This window comes from Poecilia mexicana, unplaced genomic scaffold (assembly GCF_051168715.1).
Source record: "Poecilia mexicana isolate PSO_F unplaced genomic scaffold, ASM5116871v1 scaffold_22, whole genome shotgun sequence".
In the NCBI taxonomy this organism is placed as follows: Eukaryota; Metazoa; Chordata; class Actinopteri; order Cyprinodontiformes; family Poeciliidae; genus Poecilia; species Poecilia mexicana.
In genome coordinates, this window is record NW_028263391.1 from 3,958,506 (window position 1) to 3,970,751 (window position 12,246).

The 12,246-nt window shown below is 38.8% G+C and overlaps 1 protein-coding gene across 2 annotated transcripts in view; it reads left to right on the forward strand.

Annotated features, from left to right (window-relative positions):
* Window positions 1-12,246, forward strand: part of atrn (attractin) — a 148,039-nt gene that overhangs the window by 106,943 nt on the left and 28,850 nt on the right. The window contains exon 27 of one of the 2 annotated variants that reach the window (XM_088002896.1): window positions 8,380-10,551. The exons of the other annotated variant lie outside the window; for it this stretch is intronic. Within the exon in view, the coding sequence (XP_087859022.1) occupies window positions 8,380-8,466 (87 nt within the window). The 3' untranslated portion in view covers window positions 8,467-10,551. Of the gene's footprint in view, window positions 1-8,379; window positions 10,552-12,246 lie in introns of those variants that run through there. 2 annotated transcript variants of the gene reach the window in all.

The following is a 12,246-nucleotide window of genomic DNA, read 5'->3' on the forward strand; positions in this document are numbered from 1 at the left end:
GTAATGTTATGTAAATAAAACTGAAGAATATATGTGATGTATGAAGAAACTTAATGCTTTGCATGTCTTTAGTTGTGGATTTTTACCTTTCTACTCAAGTTAAAACTGGCGTATGTGACTTTTATAAGAATTATGTTTTTTACACATTAAAACTGTCAGGATGTTGTGACAATATAATATGAGATGAATAATGTGTTGAAAGTTGAAAAAAAAAAAAAACTTTTTTTTTTATAAAAGTTACATACTCCAAATCTCCTACACCTCCATCTACATTGCAGTGGCTCAGCATTGTAAGAACATTTTTGTGGGTAGAAAATGATTCACTAACACTAAGTTAGAAAGAGGTAAAATATTCTTATTTTGCCCTCATCTGAATCCTTTTTTTTTTTTTTTTTTTTTAAAAAACATGTTTGTTTCTTCTTTCTGTTCTCAGGTTTGTATTGGGCTTTTACAAAAAGTCTGAGAAATTCTGTAAGTTCTGCAAGATTTATATCATGGAAGCAACTTCGCATAATTTCTTTATAAACAAATTTTTAGGGGGAAAAAAGCTTCCTCGGCTTTAATTGAGTCGTTAAACGTTACATTCACAAAGTAAACATTACTGGTAATTAAAAAACACTACATTTTCATTCTTTAGTCATTCTCTTCCAAAAAAAAACTTCAGCACATGTAGTTTGTTGCAGTGGCTCAGACATCGAGCAGCTTATCTGCATGCAGTGCTGCAAATGAGGCCTTCAGCAGATGGTTCTGTGTGCAGGGGCAGTAGAGTGGGAGAGACCGACATCCCAACAGTAACCAGGGACCCGGAACACAATGACAATACCCACACACACGCACACACACACACACACACACACACGCGTGCATACACACATGTGTCTCCACGTTAGATCAGACCCCAGCGTTGTCCGGGGGACCTTCCCGTCCGCTGCAGGACAGATGGCTGGATGCAAACGGCCAGGAGAGAGAGAGCGGAGGAAACCTGTCTTTCCCCGTTTGCATTACAGCCGTTACCCTCCCATTCAGAGCACTTCTCCATGACGCTTTGTAATACCTAATCATTTCAGAGTCATTGGAGTGCTCTGCAAATTTCAGTCTCATCGGTTCTTCCTGCCAAAAGTGTTAAACGACCCAATCAAGGGAGCGAGTTAGTCTGTAGGGCTCCCCCGGCTGCTTTAATACAGTCTGAGCTCGCCGTCTCACGTTTTTACATATCGTAATGAAAGCCAAGATTACACACACAAAACAAAGCAACAAACCGTTAACAGTTAAGGGAGCGAGGGGATAGAACACCGGAGTGTAATACCTGCATTACTTATCTGCTGCTTTCATAAAAAGAAACGTCAACATAATGCTATTATGGCTGAGATGTCGTTACATGCCACTTTTTTATTTTTTTATTGTGCATAAACATTAATTCTATCAAAGGAACTGGAACGTTAGCATTTCTTTTATTCTTGCAGCATGACAAAAAACCTTTTCTGGTTTAAAATATGGTGGAGGGGAATAATTCACTCCAAGCTGTAACGATAAAATAAATCAGTAAAAAGTTCTGGATGAGGGTTATTTTCATGCATGTGACCTCAGGCTGCGTTCTGATTCCCCCTTGCTTTTGTTTCTTGCTTTTATTATGTTTCTTTTGAACAGGAAGGTTTGTCTTTAGTCTTATTACTGCACAGCTGTACAGTTAATAAATTCATTCACTTATGCATGTATTGTTTTGTTTTGTGCACCGTTAGAATAGAGATTTAAAGATCAGGAATTTCAACTTCTTATGCCAATTTTTAGCCGAGTCTGAATAGTTCAAGACTTTTCATAAAATGCAAATAAAAGGATTGTAGAGCAATATGAGGCAAAATATAAAGTTTTTAAAAAGCAAGGTTTAACACAGTCTAACAAAAATAAGTACTATGTCTGTTAAGCAAACGTTTGGGTCACCTGAGGTCACCAGACCTCATAAAGGTTAGCAGTAGATCACTGAGACAATTGTTAACAACTACAGGGCAATTTAAACATCTCGGTGAAACTGTAAATAGTTAACCTTGAGTCTTCTAATCACAATAATACAAGTATGGATTTGTTTGTCAAAGTAGCAGAAGGTTTCCACGCTAAAATGTCTGTCCATATTTAAACCCATATATTCTGAAAGCATATAAATAGCTATGTTTCCATTGACCATAAAATTGCACAATTTGACATTTATAAAATAAATTGGCTCAGTGGAGACAGACCAATTAAAAAAAACTTTTTTCAATAAAAATGTAGTCTCTAGGTTGAGTTGGGTTTTTTTGGGGGGGGCATTTTGAAATTGGTTTATTTTACAAAACTGCAGTTGAAACATTTTTCGCATCGCACGAGTCACATGATAAACTGGATGTTGCCACTGCCACAAACCACAAAGAAGTCAACAATAAGTGGTAGGAGGACGATGTTTATTAATGACTTATCACATGTAAAAACTTACTTTACTGTGATTTTAATTCCATTTCTAATTTTAATGGAACCACCGCAATTGCATAATTGCATTTTCTGGACATAAGTGAAATACTGACTTTTTTTTTTTTGTTTGTTTTTTTTTGCACATTTTTCTAAAATAAACTGAGCTACTGACTATGAACTAGTCACATTATATTAGTAAAGCAGATAAATTTGTCCAGCAGATATTATGAACAGGTTCTGAGTAAAGGATAATTTAGACTTTACATCGTCTGTCCTGATGATGCATCATTCTTCTTCCCTTGTGCTAAAAAAGTCCCTCTGAAAGCTGAGAACACAAGTTTTTCTTTTACAAAGTGGCTCCTTTTTATTTTAAGTTTTGGTCTTTTTGTGACTCATTATTCTGTTGTTCTACTTTTGAAACCATCTCAGTGTTCTGGGCTGAAGAAAAAACGTTTTTTAAAAACAGCTTATTAAAGTTACTGATGTCCCCTGGCAGAGCTGGGCTGGAGCTAATAATATTTAGTTGACTCAAATTGAAGTATTTCAGGAGCCAAGTCAACCTGCCAAAGCGCCAGAAGACTGCAAAACATGAGTCTTGTTGAGAGTTGGGAGCACTAATGAGCTATTTTTTTGTTTTCTTTAATTTCAATACAAAATCTAACCTTACGCATACACAGGCATACACCTATGATACATTTGGTTGGTAGTTCACAACCAGCCCAACCTGGTATTTATTGGATGATTCGAAATATTCATGGAAATATTCAACAAATTAGAAATATTTCAGATTCAGATGCTCCTCTAGAAAGAGAAAATAAACCATAGCCAAGACAAAGCAGCCATACTGCGGCCACTTGTTGTACACTGGAGCTGAATCTCATTCTGGCGCCGGCAGACTTGTTGGATTCATTTCAGCTGTCAGGGATGTCCGGGCGTCGTCTTTCCAACCGGTCCGGGGGATTGCTTTATCCACCTCAGTGAGGGAGATCACTCGCTTTGTCTCGCTCTTCCACGGAGTGCAATTAAACGAGAGGAAGCCGGCTATATCCCCCTCGGCTCCTGGGGGTCTCTCTCAGCTGGAGCCGGGAGATGGATAGCTCAAGGTGACCCCCGGCTGGTACTTTGAATGCTCCACACCCCCCGCCCTCCCTCCCCACCCTGCTCTCATACCAGCGCTCCCCACACTTATTTATTCTGCTCTTTCGTTTTTTGTGCTCTGCCAGTCCCTCAGGCATTAAACTTTAGAGCCGCCATCAGCAGCTTCTTGCTTGAGAGCCGTACCCCCCCCCCCCCCCCCACACACACACCCCTCCTGTTCTGTTTCCCCCCGCTGCCGCACAACCTGCTGTTTCTCACCGAGCACATGACGCAGAAACGGACCAGAGCTGTGCTGCTAATGGGCGCTAATCATACTTAATTACCAGTGACTACAATAACATCTCTAGGCCTATATTAAGTGAAAACCTCTCCATACTTACATACTTACTTACTTTTGCCCTTAACCGTGAAACTTTTACTGTAGAGTTGGAAGGTGGATAATCGCCCTCTTGAAACATGTTCTAATAACTTCTGTGCAGCAAAACTTCTTTTACTGACAAGTGTTAAAACATTCAAACCAGTCTAAATTCATCCAGACAAAAGAAGCTTAAATCATATTCAGAGTTTATGACCCCCTCAATTATGACACAGTTTAAAACCCTCAATTTATCATCTGGCATTGTTCTCGATTTAACCATCTTAAACAATTTACCATAGTAGATGTACAAATGAAGACATTCCCCTATTTTAAAAGCACAACTCCATCAAAATTTGTCAATAATTATACATTTTATTCCTCCTGTAAAAAAAGCCTTTTAATAAGAGTGTTAAAATCAGTTCTTTTGAAATAGAATAGCTTGTTGCCTTTGACTAAATAAAAGAGAAGGACATGCTTTAGTCTTCTGGACTAAAATAACCTCAGAATATTTTTTTTAATAACAATTTGCCCCCACATGCTTAATCGCTTTGGCAGGCGGCTCCCTTTCCCTAAGAGCCTATGTGGTTCCAATTAGAAGGTTCCACCGGTTTGATCGGCACAGTGCACCGTTCTCCATGAGTTCTGCTGCAATTTAGGGAAAAAAAATACAAATTCAACATGCGCTTCAGATGGAGAATTCAGTATCATGTTTCAGTTGTTTTCCTGGGAAACCTTTAATTCTAAAGGTTCGTTTCCAGTTTTGTATCATTGTACAAGATGTGAGCAAAAACCAGTGTGTGAGACGACTATGTCAGAGTGTCAGCTCAATACAGCTCCTTCAGAAGAAGTGCAGAAATATTTCCTAGACAGACTTGGAGAACTTGCCTCTCAACAGGCTGCTGAGAGAAATGTTGCCATGAGAAACTGACTTTTTCTTGATCTATTCCCCTCCAGCCGCAGAAAACCAATTCTGGCAGATGACCTTCAAAGAGGCAAAACAGAGAACCCTGAATAATAATTAGGGTGGAGACTTTAAGACTTTCATTAACTACATAAATCTTATGTAGTTAATGAAATCTACATTTCATAACTAAATTTTAAAAATCCTATCCCCAAAAAATTGTATCTTTATTTTATTTGGGGTTTTTTCTTCTTTTTTTTTTTTGCATAGATTGTGGAACTTTTGTATCCGCATGTTTCTGGCACATCCGTAAATCTGATGCAGAAAACAAAGCCGCTTCTCTTGGCCCACTGGGGGTTCATTTTTGTTTCAAAAACCAGTCTGATTGGACACTGGTAAAGACTATTGTTGAGTTCAAGTTGTGTTAAAGAAGAGTTGGTTGGGTGTACTGTGGTGGCACAGGGGTTAAGCACAGTCCACATATGGAGGTCTCAGTCCTTGATGCAGCTGTCACAGGTTCAATTCCCAGCCTGGTGACCTTTACCGCATGTCTTCCCCCTCTCTCATTATCCGCTTTCCTGTCAACTATCAAATAAAGGCCACTAGAGCCGATAAAACTTTTTAAAAAAAATAAGAGTTGGCCTATCAGTGAAGCTATTCAAGCATAAAAAAACATCTCAATGCTAAACATGTTGTAGCAGCAACATCAATGTCAACATCCACAGTCCATACTTTCATATTTCTCCAAAGAAGTTCCATGAATGATCAGGACTTCCTGGACCCCTTGATAGTTGAATGGGTATATAAACACTTTCCACCATTCTGAAGGCTTAGTAACCTAAATACCAGAATAAAATCAATAAATTAAAAAAAAGCAAAATCTTTTTCTTAATTGAAAGTGTAGCCTTTTTTGTTGATGTATGGATTTGGATTAAAATGCCACTTATTTCAATTAAGTGTCAAGTGAATTAATCATAGACCCTGCAATTAACTTGATTAACAATTTTAGTAGCATCCACCACTTATAAAAATAATCTAAATATGAAATCACAACATTTAATTTCTCTTAATCCTAAAATTAGGTGATGAATGTATAAGAAATCAGTGTGACTCCTGGGCCAGCAATGTCATCTTCCTTTCTGTCGCTATGGTAATCAGTTGCTCTACTGCTCAATGGGTGGTGGTAGTTTCCACATCACAGTTTATTTGTATGTCAAATTTCAGCAACAATGCACTTCAAGGTGTTTTACATCATAAAAAGACAAAAATTAAGCGAAACAAGATCATCTGTACACCAAGACGGCAGCATCAATCAAGTTCCTCCCGCTAAGCTTTGGAAGGCCCCTGTAGATTCACATGAGCATTGTTTTAAATTCTGCGAGCAATGCCTTCCATCTCCTCCTCCCTCCTGAGGTCAGCGTTTGCTGCGCCATCGCTCTGAACAAAAGGCCTACTTCTGAGGTGATCAATCCTGATGTAAGAGGTAAGGAGAGAGGTGTTGGGATGATGACAGTGAGGGAGTACAGAAGAGCAAAAGACGGCCCTGAAGGTCACACACAAAGGAAACTGACTATGCTTTTTGAAAATATGCCTTCTACATACCTTCTTTTTTTAAAATGGCAACCTCTGCGTATTCACTCTAACTACCCTTGTGTCTGATAAGAAGTGGATTCATTAAGCTGTGACAGAAAAAGGAATTAGAAGCCTTTTGAGGACCGGCATACTGCCTACAACAACATTATGAAAGGCCTTGTTACTTACGCTCATCGCTGATGCTTTACAAAACCAGTGCGTTTCTCTTCATCTCCCACTGTACCAAAGATGGAAAGTAAATGGTCAGGGTTGGTTTCAGTTCGATGACCTTCTTTGGGACCTCATACCAGAAATTTGCTTAAAGGCAGAGCAAGTAATCATACGGATTAGTGTGGCTTCTCGTCTTTCTTAGCTATGACCCAAACTCTGGTGGATCATGGCTAATAAGGAGTCAGATAAGTGAGTTCTTAACTCCCCTAAATTGTAATAGAGTTGTCTACATAAAGTGACGTGGAAATTACCAGAGTAAAGACTGAACCAAACCAAGCCAAATGTTATCAGACATGGAAAGATTTCAATCTTTTCTTGGGAGAGAGCTGGAGTTGCTGGGGCACCTGGAAAGTTGGAGAAATGGGATTGAAGGAAATGTTTGAGATGCTCTTCATTGATTTGTCTTGTAATTACGAATCCGTCATATTCTGACCCTTAGTCGTCCATCCATCCAGCCATCTGTGATCAGGTTCTGTGGGGATAGGTCCAGAAGAGAAACCCAGACGTCCCTCTCCAAGAAGACGCACTCCAGCTCATTCTAGGGTATCCTTATGCGATCCCATAACAGAATGGAAACCCTGGGCATACCCAATCGGATGAATTATAGTCTCCCAATAGACTGTAATTCCTTCCTGCCCTGTGAATACCTTTGGATCCTCAATGATGAGATTGTTGATCAGCATACAAAGTGCACTTTGTAGACAACTGCTCAAAACATGAAATGTCATGGACCGAATCTTGATTTGAACCAAACTTGATCGCCACCCAAGTTGCACTTTCTTGATTGTGATCAATAGTTCAAGGAACGAGTATGAGCTCTAATAAAAGCGACAGCCCTTTCTTCAGTATGGATTTTTTTAGCTCTAGTGACTTGAGTGAGTTGACAGGAAAGCGGGTTGTGACAGAAGAGAAAGGTCAACAGGCCTCTGCACCAAAGCCACACCCCAGGTTTTTCAAAATGTGAAGCTGAATCTACCTTTAGGTTATATGATTTCTGCCATCTTAGAAAAAAATATCTTTCTTTGTGATGGAAATTTCTCCATTGGTGGCAAAGATCCAACCACTACCAGCTTAGCCCTGTCCTGAACAGGGATCTGGTATTTTCTTGTAAACCATTCATCTGTTTCTTCTACCATCTGATTCTTATCATCTTTTGTCCTGCCATCAATGTTTCCACTGCTGTCTCCTTCCCTTCATCCCCACTCTCAGCATCTGACTGCAATAATTATCACATGGAGACCTGCAACCCGCCGTCCGTTTACTGTTGGACTGATCTGTCAGTCAAATCTGCTTGAAGCCATTCTGGTGCAGTCTGCCATCTTTGATCATGCAGTGTGACTGAAGGTACTATGATGTCAAGCTTACACAGTATGACATGTTCAAGTCCTGTAGGGTTTTTTTTTTTTTTGTTTTTTTTAAATCGCACAGCGTACTGGGCTTTAAATACTCGGGGGCGTTTGCCTTTTCAAATGTAAGATGAGATTTCGGAATCTAGGGTGATTGAGGATTTAGGGATAAATACGGGTAATTATTTAAATAAATATAAAACCGTAGCAAGAATATTCATTTTTGACTGAAGTACATTTAACATAAACTTGAAGTTTGATCTGGAAAATCTCTTTCCTCTGCTTTTTCCCTACATTTATAAGCCTTCCTGTCAAATTCGCCTCTTTCTTAATTTTAATGGCATTACACTGGCGAATTGACTTGCTTTGTTTAAGTCACTCAGCCTGACATCCGTTCCTTTACATCTCATCCATGTTTTATCGTTTTCCCTCAGATCGTCTCCGTTCAGCCCTCCTACTCGCCATGTTCACCTCTTCCTGATGCCCAAGGGGTCTCCTCTGAAATGTCAGCTCCTGGCTAACACCACCAGCATGGAGACTATTTTTGGCAGTTCTATCAAACCCCTCAGTTTATTTACCACATCCACATACTCTAATGTCCAAATCAGAATGTTTTAAAGCCTTTTATTGATTCTTTTATTTTCGTAAACTCTTTTAATTAATCTCTTGTTGTCAAACGATAGATATCTACCACATTTTGTTAGAACAGAAGCTTAATGATTATGTGATGGTGTCTGCCGTTTTCTGTCTTTGCGCTCCAAAGATTCTTGGACCCCAGCTAATGTTTTTTTTGTTTGTTTTTTTCCCTGTTTAGACTTTGCATATCATTTGTGTGGATCAGTGCCTTTGCTTAAATTGCTGCCGCTTTGCAGTCTTTCCACACATCTCAACCTTCTGGCATTGTGGCCCTTGTTTGATCATTGGATGCTCAGAACTGCAGTCAAAGCTTCACTAATTTCCTTTTTAATTGCAATTCAACTAATTCCATGTTCCTTCCACAAGCATATTCTTTTTGTTTTAGGTGTTTTTTCTCTTTATTTCCAGATGTCTTTGTCTCGGTCTTTGTCTTCTCTGTGATGATCTCCACACCCTCTTCGGTTACAGTTTTGCTCGGCTGCTTTTTCCATAGATTTCCACAGTTGAATCTATGAGCTTGTTGCTCTCCGTTTTGGGTCAGTAGCATGTAGAGGATTGCTTATTCTGGATCGTTTTAACTGTTTGGTGAGATTACTTTTGTTGCTTTGACATTATTTAACACTATCTATCCCTATATTCATCCATCCATACATCATGTTGTAATCATTTTGTGTGTCATATTTTGTCCTCAGATGTTTCTGCTCTTCAGTGGCATTGTACAGGTTATCATGATCTTATTTTTAAACATTATGGAACCTTTTATTAACAAGGTGTGCAGATTTGTTTTTAATACTCACTGTATTAGTATTTGTATCTCTGTAAGCATCTACCACAAAGTAAGTTTTCACACCTCTATGCATTATGAATTCTTGTCTTGGGTTTGACTTTGACAGCTAAAGTTAGTTATGTTGTTTGTCTGACCTTTTATTCACCAGCTCAATTTTCCCTTTTGCCAATTCATCCCAGCATTTTGTGACTACATGCTGCCAATTTGGTCCATTTCTGCCTCCTTTTTTACCTATAATTAAAACCAATTCCGTATTTTATAATTTTTTTGGTTAAGAACTATCATTAATCATGTGCATTCATTTTTTTTATTAACTTTTTTAATAGCACTTAAATCTAATATAATTTACCTTGAGTTTCTTCTTCTTTCTTTTCATTTTGGGTCAGGTTCTTATGTGGGCCAGTTGACTCTCACAGAAAACAACAGATTAAAACCCCTGATAAAACCAAAATAGCTCAGCTAACTCCTTCTGGTACATATCATTTATTGGAGTTATAAATATTACTTGTTGGTTTCTGAAGCAAATTGATGCCAGATAGAAATTGTAACCAATGGTCGCTCCCACATGTCTTGAGACTGACTGAAATCTCACAGTTAAAAGAGTTGAATACTAAATGAACAAATCTGTGATAGAAGTGCACGAACTGCCAAAGGGATAAATTAACCGAATCCCAATTTAGGACTAATATATTTTTTGACATGCATATCTATACTTTTTCACTTTTGAAAGTCTCAATAAAGATATACATTTTACTTTTATGTCCTCTAGAAGCGTTCCTTTGTTTTCCATCTGGATACACTGGATATAATGTAATTCATTGGGGCTGTCAGATGTTAATGGTGGAGTTATTCTTTATACATGATTGGTTAAAAAAAGAAAAATAAAGGGACCTAAACAAAATGAAAACAAAACAGTTATTTACAGCCCTAGCCGAGTGAAAACCAGCTTCTTATTCACACAGAGGGTTTGGAGCCTTGGCTGATGGGAAGTGATTGTTTGTTCAGGGTTTCCCCCAGAAAACCTGCTAAGCCTGGTACTCGGGGCGCTGGGGAAGTCATCCAAACGGCAGCCATGTTTCTGAGTTAAATGTTGACAGTGAAGTGAAAATATCACTTGACAGTTATGCATTATTGGAAGGCTGGGATTTTAATCACCAACTATAACGTCTTTAAAAAAACTCAATGATTAAAATAAAAAAAAAAAGCTAAGCCTGGTGGGGGCACAAGTAAAACCTGGTGGTCTGCCAGGCTTACAATACACTGTGGGAAACCCTGTTGGTGGAGGCGTGGACTCTTGATGTTTTAAATGATTGGATCTGATTTTAGCCGATCGCTAACGTTTGGCAGTGCCAGCTCGACTGTGAAGCAAGCTAACCAGACATTGCGTGCACTGTAAACAACCATCCTAATAAAATGTTCTTAAACATTCCTCTTGCTCTGACTTTAATACGGAGCAATGGCTTTGTTCGCTTCCTCCTCTGCCATTGCTAAAACTACAACCCTTTATGGACTGACTACAGCACAGAAACTCAACACCATCATTCACAACTCTCCTGTTCACTGATTGACCATGATGAAATTCTACTGGAGTAATTGACGTCAATGGGAGAAATCCCAGACTGAAGGGAGATGAGAATCAAGCAGAGTTGCGAAGGAAGGCAATGGTCAGGCTGCTCTGATGCTTCCATGGAATTTAGTAGGAAAAGTAGCAACAAGAATCTGTTGGTTTGTTGGTAGACAAACATCAGCAGTGACCCTTAGAAAAAGAATTGAAAAGAAGGCACAAAAAGTACACTAATAAAAAAATAGTGATGCTAATCAAGCACTGCGAATAAAATTCAAATAGGTTGTTAAATTATTTTGGGCAATATGACATCTGAGTCTCAAAAACTACAATATTTAATAAAAAACGTTCCATGTCTAATTCTGCTTCATTTGCTCCCAAACTGTTTTCGCTTCGCCCGCGCTCAAACTCAACTATTTAACACATTTCTCTGTATCTTCCGTCCAACAGATCCATTTCAAATTGAGTCGGTTCAAATGAGCAGCTTCAAACGGACTCGCCAAGCGTCCAACTACATTGTTTTGATGAAACACTCTTCCAGTGAATCTCAGTAAATTGGTTTGTTTGATGGCTTTTTTTTTTCCAGAGCACGTTAACTTAATTTTTTTTTTCCCATTTCATCTCTTTGTTAAACTCGCGTGCATTGCTCTCGTTTCTTCAGCTTCCTCATGAGCCACTCTTCTTTGATGGGAGTGTATTGTAGCCCTGCAGATAAAAGAGGTACAAAAGACAAACTTAAAACAAGAGATGGACTGTAAGGTGCGCGGACAGCAGGAAACAAAGAAGCAGGGAGAAAAATATGGAGAATGCATCAGAGTCCTCTCCTGTTCGTCCTCTGGCCCCAACCTGACAGTCAAAACAACAGAAGGATGCCCAACATTTATTATTATAAAGTTTATTTGATAGGGACAGATACACATTGACATAGACAAACTGAATAAAACATCATCCCATGTTTGCATCATGGTGCAATAGCAACAGCTACCTCGCAGCACTTGTCCCTAGTTGGGCTTTTTAAAAAATAACTCTAAAAATTGAAGTGATAATCATTTAAAATAGCACAACATAATGTATACAAACAGAAAAATGTAAAACATCAAAAATGGGTACAGTTCTGTTTTTGACATAACCAAAGTTTTGTTTGATTTTTGAACGTACTAAAACTGGTTACAGACTTTAAATGAACAGGAAGTGAGTTCCAGACTGCAGATCCTCTCACAGACAGAGCACTTTGAGCAAAGGTGGTTCTTCGAGAGGGGACCTTACAATTTCCATCCAAAGCTGCTCTGGTAGATCTGCTATTGCCCTGCAGTC